The following is a 15,867-nucleotide window of genomic DNA, read 5'->3' on the forward strand; positions in this document are numbered from 1 at the left end:
AATTTTCAAAAAGTGGGTGCTTATTAGCCTTTCTACGCTACTGCCTTCTGCTACGGAAGGCCAGAAAGCATTTTCAGGCGGCATCTCGCGTATACCGGCACGGTAGAGGAACAAGGAGAACACGTGATTATCGGTCCTTGTCTCTCTACGGTGCGTCCGCGTGAGCAATGCAATGGTTATGTACGTGTACAGACATGCACCACTACATAAAACCCGAGAATTGGTTTCTCGGCGTTGGCAACACTGAAATCGGAGTTTCGCGTTGTGACCGCGCGAGGTCTCCAACATCAATTCACAACAAGTTTGGCCGGCCGACCTGTCGACCCTTAAGATTTAAGAAATTGACCAATCATATTCGTTATTTTTCTCTAAACTCAATTATGATTAAGGCCGGATCTACAACAGGTGTAGCAAGCTCTAAGCTTTAAGAAATTCACCAATCACAGTCAAGAATGAGAGGAATAATTGACTGTGATTGATCAATTTTTTGAGGCTTAGGGTGCTGTCACATGAGGCGTAACTTGCGTTAAGCGTAACCTGCGTATTCTAGTGTAATCTAGTGATTTAATAAAAGATACGCCGTGGTTACGCTATTCTGAAGGACGGCATTCACATAGAGCGTATTGCGCGGAACGTGTAACTAATACAACCAATCGTAGATTAGAGTTTCCGGTGTATGCTTTAACAGAAATGCTAAATAGGACTTGTGATTGGTTTTCGTAACCTACGCGTCCCGAATAATACGCTTCATGGGGAACCGATGCTTTGGGTTCCGTAAAACGCGCATATTTAAAATGACTGGCAAAGTGACAAGATAAACAAAATATGTAGAAGACGAGAGCCCTCACTGCTTCAATCAAGAGTTTATCCAAAGTATCTGTAGGACCTTCCGCAGTCTTTGCATTCTCTTGGATTATTAAATAAATAAATACATTTAATTACTATAATACAATAAAATGATACAACAAAATATATGCAAAGAATGTAGAAAACATACTGTTATAACATATTGTCACGACAAAATTTTCATTTACAACGATGCGATCCTTATCTTCCACATAATGCTTGAAGCATTTATGCTCGACAAAATTAGTAGAAAATTGGAACAGCCATTCACAATACCCGCATTTGTGCTGAAAAGATTCAAACATGCAATGTAGAAAATAATGCATTATGATGTTCCCATACAGCACAGAAACTTTTCAGAAATATTTCAAAAATATTTCATGTGACAGATTGAAACATTTCATAAATATTGCGAAATGTTTCTGCAACAACTTTGAGACAACTCTGAAATAGCAAAATGTCCGCGATTCTTGCACTTGAAACCTTATAGAAACCTTATTGAAACCTTATAAAAAGTTTGCTGAAAGGTTACTAATAAATCTGCAACTTTTCTGAAATATTCTTAAAAGGTTACTGAAATGATTGAACCGTTTCTGAAATATTGCTGAAAACTATTTTAAATAATTCTGAAAATTTTTTATAATATTGCAAACATGGCTGCTTTCGCGACAAAATTAAAATATGATCCAGATTAAAATGATCCTGCACTGGGATTGTTCAAATCTGAAATTTCATTGAATACAATTTCAATGAGATTCCATGAAATTTCAGATTTCACTAATCACAGTGCAGAATCATTTTAATCTGAATTATATTATTTTGATTTTGTCGCAAAAGCAGCCCATATTACAAAACTGTTATTCAAATAAAAAAATATATATTTCAGAAATAATATTTAAATTTATTATATTTATTGCACACAAATATACGACAAAATTTACACTAAAAAGAGTATAAAAAATATATCTAACGTTGTACATTTTTTTAGCTCAGTGTTGCAATTTTTTGTCAATGATTCTCACTAAAAGGTCGAATGTTAGATCTCTAGGATATATATAAATTCTACTTATAATAATATGGTATTTTAGCTTTAGGATATAGAAGAAACATATTTATAATTTTTATTAAATTTTTATTTGAGTAGTATATTGTTTTAATAGTTGAATCGTTACATAAAATAAAAATAGTTATCACATAAAATAAAAACTTTTTTACAATAAAGTAAAAATTTGAATTCCATTTGGATAACATTGTTTATTGTTATTCTAATAACATAATTAAAACTTCCAACAATTTTTAAATGAATTTTAAGTGAACTTGCTAAACTCTAATTATATTTATTTGATAATTTTAACTTTCTTCTAAAAAAAATAAACTTTGAAACAAAATTCTCAAACATAAAATAAACTTTTTTCTAAATAAAAAAATAGTATTTTACTATAATATAAATCAAACATTATGCAAAATAACATTTGAATTTTGTTTGAATAATATATTATTTGTTCAGGTAATACAATATAAATTTTAGAACACAAAGTAACTTCTTTTTTAAATTAAAAAGCAAAGTTAAAAGCGAAACATTTATTCCGATGGCTGTTCTTTTTGTTTTCGTTGTAATCGTTCTCTGAATAAATACAACGATTAATAAGTACTGCAATATTATATATATACATTTATAAATAATCTCACTTTTCATTAATAATATTTACTTACTCATCTCTGTCATGACGTAATTTGCCCTGGATGAACCATTTAGAGATGACTTCGATAATTTGTTTGTCATCCGTTTCGAATTTTGCATGAACACATTCTAGATAAACAAGGAAATTTATTTTATTAATATAGAGATTACCTTTTGTTCAAAATTATATTATTGAAAATATTGCGTGCTTACATATAAAATAATTATTTAATTATATTGATACAATATAATGAAATAATTATTTTATTTATTTTGAAAAACGAGAAATTAGTAGTTTAAATATTAACATACTTTTTATGCATTTAGTTAACAATAAATCTTTGAACGGCTCTTTCTTCATACTTTTTCCATTCCAGCAATATAACGTTAAAAGATGATTACTAATAAAATTTTTGAGAATAACAATTATCATGTCATGAGACGTTTTTCCATATTATAATCTGCTGTTTCTTCATCTAACTCTGTACTTGTATTATCATCTGTATTTGCATCATCAATATCACTCTCTATCAGTTCTTCATTCGATTCTAAATCATCTACTGTATTGCTATTAATTAGATTATGTACACATTCTTCTTCATTACTGCTAATAAATGTTTCTATTGACTCTAAGTTATTAGTTGTATTATGATGTGGAAATTCATCATCTCTCGATTCAAAATTATTTTCATTGATATTTGGAAAATTTGAAACATTTAATAAATCAGAAACAGTTTTATTTACAATAATTCTACGAATATGTCTTTCCGAAAGTGAAAAATATTTTTTACGTTTTCTATCCATTTGAACAGTAAAATTATATACACGTTTTTGGCCAAAATTTTATCTTATAAGAAAATTAGAAAAAAGGATATACACATACCGTAAAAGTAAAGCGAAGATGGAAAACTATTAATAATAAGAATATATATAATGATATATATTATGTAAAACTTCCTTCTATATAGTTGAAATGGCATCAGGTTCTAAAGCTCCTGTTAAATAAAAACGTTTTATTTTATTTTTATTATTGTATTAATAAAATGTACTCGTGCATTTATTATAATTTAACTGCTCGAACATATATTGTAATTTGTTAAGGTTTTTAAATGCAAAGAATTTTATGTAATGTATAGAGTATATAAAGGAAATTATTAAAAATCTGTACTTACACATGTAACCTCAAAATTCAAGAACGAACAAAAATTAAAATTAGACAAATTCATCATATGTAAAATGAAAATAGTTTAAATAATGACAAATATACAGAGTAAAATTATGTAGAAAAGCATGCACCGGTTAAAAGTATCCAAAAATATACATGTTAAAATGCAGTTATAACCTCTTTTTTCGGTACTTTGAAACATTAATCATGAAAATAATACCTTGAAAGTTTTATGTCTGATTTCGAATTCTATCAAATAAGTAGATATTATTCCTTTATAAAACTTTACTATTTATTAGAACCAGTAGACAGTAGTGCTATCATAGCAGTCCAAGTCTATGCGGTTTAGCAAGCTGTTCTTGTCGTTGCCTGCATTCCACATCCGGAACCTAAAAAGCGGGAAAGAATTTGATTGGTTGTTCCTATATATATATATATATATATATATATATATATATATATACATTAATATACATTTAATCTGTACAATAAAAGATATGAAAATAAATTTTTATAATACATACCGTCGACTATTTTGATTGATTTGTTATATAATATATATATGTATATACACTTATAATCACTATATTAAAAAATCGTTCCAGTTTTCAAAATTATTTCATATGAAAACTTTTTGCAACACTCATATATTAATTTTTCAAATTTACCACATGTAATAGATTTCAGAAACATTTCTGTTGCAACATTTCATATGACATATTGCAGAATTCTGTCAGAAATGTTGCACATGAAATGTGAAACATTGAAATGATTTTGAAATATTTCTGAAAGCTTTCTGTAACAATCGGTGCTATATGGGTTCATATTGCTCAAAATTCTAAAAAATTCATGCATGTAAAACAAGAAATCAATATATGTTAAATATTAGAGAAAGAGAAAACAGATTTCAAATGCAAAAAGTACGAAGACCTACTAATATACAATTTAAACTTGGAATTTTGTATCACATGTCGCGTGAGCAGTAGACTGTTTTTAATCGAACGCTATTAAAGCTTATATAATAAATTAATTTTTATTAACTTACTCTTATTTGATTATTCTTGTTTATTTTATTAATGTATAGGTATGGATGGATTAAAATTAACTTCTTCTTTGTCTTTAGTCTTTGGCAGAAGAACGCACAAATGAAGTTGTGTTTTTTTTTTACAAATACGCATCAGCGTTTCTTTCGCCAGAAATCAAATTCGGCGTAACGATAATAGCGTACAAAGCATAAAATAACTAGATATTGGTCGGCGTAAGTTACCGCAAGTTACGCGTACGCAAGTTAAGGTGCCGTCACATGAGACGTAACTTGCGGTAACTTACGCCGACCAATCACATTGTCTCATTTCAGTATCAGCTTCTGTCTAGTTATTTTATGCTTTGTACGCTATTATCGTTACGCCGAATTCAATTTCTGGCGAAAGAAACGCTGATGCGTATTTGTAAAAAAAAAACACAACTCCATTTGTGCGTTCTTCTGCCAAAGACTAAAAACAAAAAAGAAGTTAATTTTAATCCATCCATACCTATACATTAATAAGATGAACAAGAATAATCAAATAAGGGTAAGTTAACAAAAATCTAATTTATTAATATATAAGCTTTAATAGCGTTCGATTAAAAACAGTCTACTGCTCACGACATGTGATATAAAATTTCAAGTTTAAATTGTATATTAGTAAGTCTTTGTACTTTTTGAATTTGAAATCTGTTTTCTCTTTCTCTAATATTTAACATATATTGATTTCTCGTTTTACATGCATAAATTTTTTAGAATTTTGAGCAATATGAACATCATAATGCATTATTTTCTACATTGCATGTTTGAATCTTTTCAGCACAAATGCGGGTATTGTAAATGGCTGTTCCAATTTTCTACTAATTTTGTCGAGCATAAATGTTTCAAGCATTATGTGGAAGATAAGGATCGCATCGTTGTAAATGAAAATTTTGTTGTGACAATATGTTATAACAGTATGTTTACTACATTCTTTGCATATATTTTGTTGTATCATTTTATTGTATATTTTATAGTAATTAAATGTATAGAAAATAGTATTATATTACAGAAAATAGTACATATATATATATATATATATATTACATATATATATATTACAGAAAATAGTACATAATTAATAAAATATCAAATAGCGCAAACATACCAATAAAAGTGCATCAGCTGATAGTCTGCTAATACATTCTTATAAATAGACTTCGATCAATCATGCATTTACCATGATTCACAACGTCTTGAACGCCAGATTGCAAAAGGTGATTTCAGCGTAGCTGGGAATAATCGCAGCAGCATCACCTGTTGCCATATCCTGTGGAATATTCAAATATACAATAGTTATAACATTATGAATTAGAGAGGACATATGTTGCACAAATTCTTGAAAAATTGTATTATTAATTAATTGAAAAATATAACAAGTTGTCGCTGACCTGAACGGACAGACGCTGTTGATTGTGAAACGCCGCAAACGTACTGGTTTCGTCTATGTCGTGAATTGATGGTACTATAGCAACGCGTTGATCACCAGACTTTCCATATCCAGCTGAACACAAATGGTGGAGAAGGTGCCCGGAGTTCGCGGCGCAACTCAAACTTTACTCGAAATCCGTCAGTAATTTGTTGTCGTCGTTCTCGCTGCTGCCTAAATCAGGTTTCTCTGTAGGTGAGCACCATAGGCCAAAATTATTTCTGTGTAAATGTCTGGTGTAGAATTTAAGAGAACAAAAGAGACGTTGAGAAGAGAAGACAAAAATTAGACAAAAAGGACATCTGCATTAATGTTTTTTATAGGACCTAGCGAGTAGATTAAATTTAATATAATTATTAGAAATACAATAGATTATTACCTTAAAAATGCTGCAAAATACTAAGCTGTCCTGCATCAATTACTTCTCGTCTTCTACATATTTCGTTTATCTTGTCACTTTGCCAGCTATTTTAAATGTGCGCGTTTTACGGAACCCAAAGCATCGGTTCCCCATGAAGCGTATTATTCGGGACGCGTAGGTTACGAAAACCAATCACAAGTCCTATTTAGCATTTCTGTTAAAGCATACACCGGAAACTCTAATCTACGATTGGTTGTATTAGTTACACGTTCCGCGCAATACGCTCTATGTGAATGCCGTCCTTCAGAATAGCGTAACCACGGCGTATCTTTTATTAAATCACTAGATTACACTAGAATACGCTTAACGCAAGTTACGCCTCATGTGACGGCACCCTTAGAGCTTACTATAGGTTTGTTCGCGTCGCATGCTCCAACTTGCTCCTTTTTATTTCAATGCGCTCGTATTGGTCTAATTCGAGGAGCGCACCAATACGAGCGCATTGGAGTAAGAAGGAGCATGTTGGGGCATGCGACGCGAACAAACCTTATACCTATTGTAGACCCGGCCTAATTAATTTCTTAAGTCTTAAATCTTAAAACTCTCATTGTAGACTGGCTGCGGTCAATCACAGCCGTTTCAGTGAAAATTGAAATTTAATAATTTTTTCAATATGTACTGAGAAGTAGTGATTTTAATTTAAAATTTTTATATTGACTTTCAAATTTAAGATTAAGGTCACCATCAGATGACCTCCTTTAAACCCTACAACTTCTATCTGAAACATTTTTCTCTACGACCGCTCCCTGCATAGTTACGAGGTGTGATAGATTAAAATGGGACACCCTGTATAGATAGGTTAAGAAACTAATATGGCGGCCTCCTATCACCTTTAGTTTTAGTTTACGTTCTGTCCCTTTATTCCGTGATCGTGAAATGAAAATGCAAAAGACGAAGGAGAAGAAAAAATTACGACAGCTTTCATCATCCTTCGCCGATTACGAGGTTTCAATTGATGAAGATGTAGGCAAGGACTTCGGCGTTCTCATAAACGCGCCACTTTCAAAAAACGGACATTTCGTCTTTAAATCGGAAAAGGCTTGGTCCGTTAACTCGTCGCAGTACTCGGAATTTTTTACCTTAAATCTAAAAACGCTATCTGCCGCGATCAATTGTATTCCGTTCAATGAGTATATTAACGTAGATGATAGATATTTCACAGTAAGTATGTTAGCCTTATACTTGATAATCCTAACACACAAGCATACGTCATTTTGATGTTTATGACGTCAGTTTGACGTTTATAACGTCAATTTGCTACTTGGAAATATAATTCAAAGATATACAAATAAATATTTAAAGTTAAAATTTGTAAACTATTATATATAGAAAAAATTATAATAATTTACACGTTTAAAATATATAAACGTCCTAATACAACTTGGGCACACCAAATTTTTGTATTTTGCTTTGATTTGTTTTATGCGACTTTTAACCATTTACCTACTTTCAAATTTTTCAAGTTATACAATCTGTAAGATATTAGTGTACTTTGCAAATCAAAGAAATTCTAATCGCACTAAGCATTAACATTCTGATTTGATATTATAGTACTCTTAATAAACTATAATAGTATCTAATTTGTGACGTACTGTTTAAAATTGAACTTATTTTAAAAATCAAGTTTCCATTAACAAAAATAAAATGCTCTAATTTTATGGAGAAAATCTATCCATACTAGAATAAGTATACTGACTTTATATGTAGTGTCGTAAATAATTTTTTTATTTTAAATAAATGACTGCAAATGATTCGATGATTTACATTACACAATCATATTTCAGAGCGATCAATTGACAAATATCAATAATGATGCTGAGAAGGGCAAGATCACTTACGATACAATTTTTCACTCAAACATATCGAATTTGTCAGATGTTGTACATTTGAAAAATGAAATAAAAGAAAGTACAAAGATTAATCAATCAAAAAGTTTGGAATCAACAGCAAATATGAAATATTCAACAGAAGATAGTATCGATAATCTAGAAGAAGATATAGATTTTTTGTTATCTTTAAAGGAACCAATCCAGAGTAATCCAACAATTGCACCGCTTATTTCCACATCTTATAATAATGGTAAGATTTTAGATTAAATAAGTGACAATTTATTATAATTGATATAAATTTGAATTTAATAAGCTAATAAGATAATTTATCATAATTGAATTTTTTAATTCCTCGCTAATGAATTTAAAAATAAGAATTTTTTAAGTTCTTATTTTTTGGAAATTAAAATATTAATTTATTGCAGACTCTAAAGAAAAACCAAAAAATGCTCCAATTAAACCAATCGATTTAGAGAAATGGCTAGATTCTGTTTTAGACGATTAATTTGTTTTATGTTGAATATATAAAAACTTTTTAATTATATTAAGAAAGAGAGAAGACGAATTAAAATTATTAAAAAAAGTTTATTTGATACACAGAATAGGTAATTATTTCTTTATATTATAAAATTATTTGATTTTTTATTCTACATATATGTACATTAAATGCATCTTCTTAAAATAACTTATAATTACTTCACATTATATCTCAAAATATATATAATATCAAAATATTATATAAAAATTAATCTTTAAACTTATTCGTAAGAAATACACTCATGTGGTCATACACTACAAGCATAATAGCATCACCTGGACCTAATCTTAAAATTTTTGGTACTAAGCCTTTGTATAAGGCTCTGAATCTAGAATGATATATTATATATGAGCAACTGAAATTTTTCACAATTTTTACCAGTAAATAAATAACATTCATTAATACCCTTCGTTTTTGTAAATAATGTGTATGGCATTTAATGTTCCCTTATATTGTTGTGTGCTATCTTGTGGTCCCTGAATGCGAGTTTTGGCAACATCAAATGGTATGTTTAAACAGGAACCTATAGTACCTGATAAAAATCCTATAAAAATCTAAAAAAAATTGTTCATGTTTACAACAAACTGTAAAAAAACAGATGCATATAATTGTCTAAATTTAATTACTTGATTAAACCTTATTATTAATTACTTGAGTTAAAAATTCCAACCAAGGTGTTTTCTTAACTGGCACACATCTTTTAACGGAGTGATAAAAACCAAAATAGAATGCATTGAATATTGAATTCCTCAATATAGTGGCTGTAAGTCCCTTATTCAGGCCATTTAATCCAAAACCGTGCTTTGAAATAATTTCTTTTGTTACTGTGTAAGTTGATGGACTCTCTTTGATGTGCTTCCGATTAGTTTGTAGATTTACTTTGATCATTTCAAAAGGATTAACTAATATAGCCTCTGTAACACCAGCAAAGAAACCAGCGCATGAAAATGTCTGTAAATAAATGTAAACTTGTTTATTTTATATATAATTAGAAAATTAATAATGTATAATATATTAATAATTGTATTCCAATAATTACCAATGGAGAAGGTGTGCTGGCGCCAAATAAGAAAAATCGTTTGTATTGCTCAAATGTAAAAAACTACAAAAAAAATTGTGTTCTATATACAAACTAAAAAATTTAAAAAATTGTGATCTTTATACAAATAAAAAATTATAACTTCTAAAAAAATTGTAATCTTTATACAAATAAAAATATACTTTTAAATATCAAGCAATAATGGACTCACTTTAACCGCACGTTTGGGAGTTTCTACAATTATTGGGGGTAAAATCCCTTTCCAAAATGCCGGTAGTCCTTCAGTTTTATACATTTTAGTCATACAGTCATAAATGCCTAAAATATTAATATATATCTAATACCATACATGAAATTAATACAACTGTTATTATATTTTTTACATAAAGTATAATATTTAAATATAATACAGAAATATATAATTATATGTATATATATATATATATATATATATATATATATATATATATATATATATAATACAATTATATGTATATATAATACACCTGTATAATACAATGGATCTGCCTTTGTTGTCTTTACTTGAAACTGAAAACGTGTTTTAACAAGATCCATTGGATGCATTATGCAGACCTCAATGAAACCTGCTGATCCTCCAGCACCAATCTGAATGGCAGCTTCTTTTAGAATACTGTCTTTAGTTCCATATGTCATTTTTATAATTTCATTAAATTGTTTGATTGATCTAAAGTGTATACAGAGAACAATCAAAATTATTTGCACAATTATAATGCAGTATGTATATTTTATATTAAATAAAATAATTAAATTTTTTCTATTCTTAAATTGAACTGTAATTAATAATATATTTTATACCATATAAAAAATATTTACAATTTTTTAAAATTCTTATATTCCAAAATTTTTTTATATTATTCTTATAATTTTAAAAAAGGAAGGAATACTATAAGAAACAAAGGCCAACTTTGACGAGCAAACCAAATTACGAATGTCACATTATTAAAAAATTAAAACATTTATTAATCTTAAAAAAACTTAAATAAAACTAAATTTAAATTACATGTACATATACGTTTCGACTGCATGGCAGTCTTTCTCAATATAATATAATGTTAATAGATAATATAAATTTACATTAAGCCTCCAGATTTGGTCAAAACATATTTAATTTTCTATCGATAAATTAACGCAGATTTCTAATCGCCTATATTTCCTCTCGCTTTTACAATTGTCATTTTGGATTTTACGGTGATATTAGATTGCAGAAGCCTTTACTGTCTACTTTTTCGTTGTCCATCTTTTTATTATTGAATTTTTTCCGAATTATAATCAGGAGTCGATAAAAGTTCCCTATTATTAAATTGTTAATCTTAAGTAACTATCATATCCATGTGAGTCATCTCATAAATTATCATAAAAAACAAGTACTTACATATAATTTATTCTGGCTATCAAAATATAATTTTTCTTATAACAACTCAGTTATATTCTTTTTAATAAGTTATTGATGTGTTATTCTGATCAACTCACAAACGATACTATATAGTAAAAAAAAGAGGTTTAACATATATTATAATACTTTAAATGATACATAATAAAGATAACTTTTTATACCTACGAATTTTTACTATGGCAAATGATAAAATATATTAGATGAATGTTGGTTTTAAGTTTTGCTGTTATACTTCAATTTATTCTATAAAGTCATGATGGTCTACCAATAATGCAAAAAATAGTAAAATATAATTTAAAATTATATTACAAATTAATATAAAATTTTCTCCGTGAAACGTCCGATCGGACGTCAAAAGGCACATCGGGCTGCCCACTTTTTACTTAAGAGTATAGAGGGTCGTATTAGGGCTTAAATTTTAGCTTTTTACACGCAGAATCGAATGCCGTCTGGTGAATTTTGATAAATTTGAAATGGCAACTATGGTGACGCTATCCGTCTTTTTCTGCTTAATTTTGGCGATTTTGGCGAAAATAGCGTCACCATGGTTCCCATTTTGAATTTATCCAAATTCACCAGACGGCATTCAATTCTATCCCAGCAAACAGTATATAAATGTTATATACTCAAGCATGTTACATGTAACGTATATGTTAGTTGTAATTTCCCACTCATAGATGTAACATTTTTAATATTACAAATATTACATTGTAGTTATATAGTCATTATATCCCAAGATAGCACTGACTTATCAATACATCAATGTGCTATTTGATATATAATTACAATATAACTACAATGTAATATATGTTACATCTATGAGTGGGAAATTACAACTAAAATGGATGTTACATATGTAATGTACACGTTATATTACCTGTTATATTCCGTTTTATTATATTATAGCAATGTAACAATTATATATCGGTGTTTGCTGGGATGTGAAAAAAGCTAAAATTTAAGGCCTAATACGACCCTTTACTCTTAAGTGAAAAATGAGCGGCCCGGTGTGCCTTTTGACGCGAAACAATATATATATATATATATATATATATATATATGTCCGATATATATATATATATATATATATATATATATATATATACCCAGCAAACACCGATATATAATTGTTACATTGCTATAATAAAACGGAATATAACAGGTAATATAACGTGTACGTTACATGTAACATGTTGTAATTTCCCACTCGTAGATGTAACATTTTAATATAACATATATTACATTGTAGTTATATTGTAATTATATACCAAATAGCACATTGGTGTATTGATAAGTCAAGTGCTATCTTGGGATATAATGACAATATAGCTACAATGTAATATATGTAATATTAAAAATGTTACATCTATGAGTGGGAAATTACAACTACCATATACGTTACATGTAACATGCTTAAGTATATAACATTTATATACTGTGTTTTCTGGGATATATATATATATATATATATATATATATATATATATATATTAATATAGCTGAATAAAATTTGACTTTTAATGTACAAAAGTTATTTATAACAAAATTACATGATTTGATTTAATATGAAATTTTGTTTATTAATTTTTAAAAGAATTTAATATTTTTTTATGTGTGTGTTTGCTTGATTAAAAAAATAATTTAAAAATATTCTTTAACTGTCTAAAGTCTAAAAGATCAAAATTTAATTAAAGGTTATTTGTGTTAAAATAAAAATACAGATTTTCTTTAAACATGCAGCACAATTAATTTATATTATATAGATATTAAATACACACACACACACACACACATATATATATGTTTATCTTTAAATGCTTAAATGTTTGTTAAGTTGGGTTCGATTTATCGCATATATATATATATATATATATATATATATATATATATATAAATATTAGTCAATAGACACGATAAAGTCTTAAATCTATATATATATATATATATATATATATATATATATATATAATAGTTCAATAGACACGATAAAGTCTTAAATCTAAGAACAGATTTTTAAAAATTATTGTTTCTCTTAGAATATTAAAAACTGACAAAATAAAAAGTAAGAGATAATAAAAACTTAAAAAGAACACTTAACCAAAAAAAAAACAGACGGAATGGCATAACCAAAATTAATTTTTTAAATTAAAATTAATTTTTTAGATTTATCATATTTTGGCCATACGATTAGTAAAATGTCTGAAAATTAAAATTATACACTTAATTTGTGTTTAAAAATTTAGTTAATTTTGTTCAAATTTTTAATTTAATCCTTTAACTTTTTTTATTTCAACGGCCATAAGCGAAATGTTAAAAATCGAGAAAAACAGTCAATTTTATAAAAGCGATCATATCTCGGAAATATATACGATAAATCGAACCCAACTTAACAAACATTTAAGCATTTAAAGATAAACATATATATTTATATGTGTGTGTGTGTGTGTGTGTGTGTGTGTGTTTAATATCTATATAATATAAATTTTAATTGTGCTGCATGTTTAAAGAAAATCTGTATTTTTATTTTAACACAAATAACCTTTAATTAAATTTTGATCTTTTAGACTTTAGACAGTTAAAGAATATTTTTAAATTATTTTTTTAATCAAGCAAACACATAAAAAAATATTAAATTCTTTTAAAAATTAATAAACAAAATTTCATATTAAATCAAATCATGTAATTTTGTCATAAATAACTTTTATTATATATTTTATTATATATATTTATTATATATATATAATAGTTCAAATAAATCTAATTTTTAGATTTATTATACATATACCTTATTATTGCTTGTTTAAAAATGTCTGATAGAATATATATATATATTGTATATACACGTACTTTATGATTGTTTTACAAATCGCAGTTGTATATCTTTAATATTCTCAATATACAATATATATTGTAATATATAGCATATATATATATATATATATATATATATATATATATATACCCAGCAAACACCAAGTAACAATTGTATAATTGTTAGTTATATTTTTCCACTCAACAATATAAATGCAATATAACACGTGTATTATATTGCATTTACATTGTTAAGTGGGAAATTATAACAGTTATATAATTATTACTTGGTGTTTGCTGGGATATATATATAACGAAATTCTATATAATTCATGCACAAATTTACTTACATTCAGCAAATAATAAACATTATTATAATGTACCATTAACGCAAATGTACAATTTAATTATAAATAAGAAATACGACAAATAAAATTAATATCCACAATTTTACTGAAAATAGCAACTCGCCTTACCAGATGCTTTGCAATGTGTTATCTAACTGATGAATTACATAATTGAGTGATTAGGCGATAAATGACGCTTTATTCGTTGTGATGACGTTCGCGATGAATATATGTACATACATATATAAGAGAGAGAGTATAAATATACAAAAAAATATTAATAAATATTAATAAGATTTTGAAAATGTAAAGATAGTTAACACAAATAAAAGATGATATATATATATAAGAAATTTTTACATAATTATGTAACTCTATTATGTCCATGAGCTGTATTTTATAATTTTATGTAATGAATTACGTAAACATTTCTTATATAATCTTGGTTTGCGCTTTACTTTCTTAAAAATCAAAATTCTTGTATGTACATCTATTGTATTTTTTAATGTTAATTTTAGACTTGATAAGGACCTAAACCTAAGGTCAAAACGTTGTCTTTTCTTGTACATGGCATCAAACGAATAATAATAAGAATTAATTTAAGCCAGTTGGGTCGTCTCACATTTATTTTTAATTTCTTATATATATATATATATATATATATATATATATATATATACCCAGCAAACACGGTATATAAATGTTATATACATCAAGCATGTTACATGTAACGTATATGTTAGTTATAATTTCCCACTCATAGATGTAACATTTTTAATATAACATATATTACATTGTAGTTATATTGTCATTATATCCCAAGATAGCACTGATTTATCAATACATTAATGTGCTATTTGGTATATAATTACAATATAACAACAATGTAATATATGTTATATTAAAAATGTTACATCTATGAGTGGGAAATTACAATTAACATGAATGTTACATGTAACGTACACGTTATATTACCTGTTACATTCCGTTTGTTATAGCAATATAACAGTTATATATTGGTGTTTGCTGGGTATATATATATATATATATATATAATATATGTGTATATATATGCGTATGATGTATAGCGCCTTTCATATCCTTATCGTGATCACGTGATATGCGTGTATACGCGTTCATTATTCTCTTGAATATATACAGAGTGTAACAAAAATGTAAACTACTTCAGGAGCGTATTTTACTCATCGAAATGAGCAAAAAAGTTCATATAAATATGTCCAAAAATGCATATCGGTTTTATAT

General features: G+C 27.2%; 3 protein-coding genes and 2 long non-coding RNA genes across 15 annotated transcripts; 2 read left to right on the forward strand and 3 right to left on the reverse strand.

The window, feature by feature from the left end:
* Positions 1-2,347: 2,347 nt before the first annotated feature.
* LOC114931717 (uncharacterized) lies at positions 2,348-3,476 on the reverse strand. Of its 5 annotated transcripts, none has more exons than XM_085489039.1 (4): positions 3,411-3,476; positions 2,840-2,928; positions 2,560-2,656; positions 2,348-2,470 (listed from the first exon to the last, which is right to left on the reverse strand). In XM_085489039.1, the coding sequence occupies exons 2-4, from the start codon at positions 2,886-2,888 to the stop codon at positions 2,428-2,430; spliced, it is 189 nt and encodes a 62-aa protein (XP_085345165.1). In that variant the 5' UTR covers positions 2,889-2,928; positions 3,411-3,476; the 3' UTR covers positions 2,348-2,427. The 5 variants fall into 5 exon arrangements, with proteins under 5 accessions (XP_085345165.1, XP_085345161.1, XP_085345164.1 ...); XM_085489035.1 differs by having other exon boundaries at positions 2,840-3,087; XM_085489038.1 differs by having other exon boundaries at positions 2,840-3,027; positions 3,411-3,464.
* Positions 3,477-5,065: 1,589 nt separating this feature from the next.
* LOC146720097 (uncharacterized) lies at positions 5,066-6,151 on the forward strand. The gene is made up of 2 exons (XR_014926219.1): positions 5,066-5,263; positions 5,537-6,151. It is a non-coding gene; the product is annotated as an uncharacterized LOC146720097 (long non-coding RNA).
* Positions 5,836-6,864, reverse strand: LOC114931737 (uncharacterized). Its single transcript, XR_003819744.2, has 3 exons — positions 6,564-6,864; positions 6,147-6,373; positions 5,836-6,025 (listed from the first exon to the last, which is right to left on the reverse strand). It is a non-coding gene; the product is annotated as an uncharacterized LOC114931737 (long non-coding RNA).
* A 532-nt stretch (positions 6,865-7,396) lies between these two features.
* On the forward strand, positions 7,397-10,206 carry LOC114931725 (Apoptosis and caspase activation inhibitor). Its single transcript, XM_029303879.2, has 3 exons — positions 7,397-7,766; positions 8,390-8,684; positions 8,860-10,206. Exons 1-3 carry the CDS (start codon positions 7,482-7,484, stop codon positions 8,937-8,939), a joined length of 660 nt encoding a protein of 219 aa, XP_029159712.1. The 5' UTR covers positions 7,397-7,481; the 3' UTR covers positions 8,940-10,206.
* On the reverse strand, positions 9,060-14,781 carry LOC114931724 (mitochondrial 2-oxodicarboxylate carrier). Of its 7 annotated transcripts, none has more exons than XM_085489040.1 (9): positions 14,608-14,777; positions 11,426-11,531; positions 11,128-11,343; positions 10,518-10,717; positions 10,223-10,329; positions 10,012-10,074; positions 9,624-9,923; positions 9,378-9,526; positions 9,060-9,300 (listed from the first exon to the last, which is right to left on the reverse strand). In XM_085489040.1, the coding sequence occupies exons 4-9, from the start codon at positions 10,684-10,686 to the stop codon at positions 9,180-9,182; spliced, it is 909 nt and encodes a 302-aa protein (XP_085345166.1). In that variant the 5' UTR covers positions 10,687-10,717; positions 11,128-11,343; positions 11,426-11,531; positions 14,608-14,777; the 3' UTR covers positions 9,060-9,179. The 7 variants fall into 7 exon arrangements, with proteins under 7 accessions (XP_085345166.1, XP_029159709.2, XP_029159708.2 ...); XM_029303876.2 differs by having other exon boundaries at positions 14,734-14,756; XM_029303875.2 differs by lacking the exon at positions 14,608-14,777 and adding an exon at positions 11,612-11,707.
* Between the last annotated feature and the right edge of the window lie 1,086 nt (positions 14,782-15,867).

This window comes from Nylanderia fulva, unplaced genomic scaffold (assembly GCF_048542155.1).
Source record: "Nylanderia fulva isolate GAGA-0341 unplaced genomic scaffold, ASM4854215v1 Scaffold78, whole genome shotgun sequence".
In the NCBI taxonomy this organism is placed as follows: domain Eukaryota; kingdom Metazoa; phylum Arthropoda; class Insecta; order Hymenoptera; family Formicidae; genus Nylanderia; species Nylanderia fulva.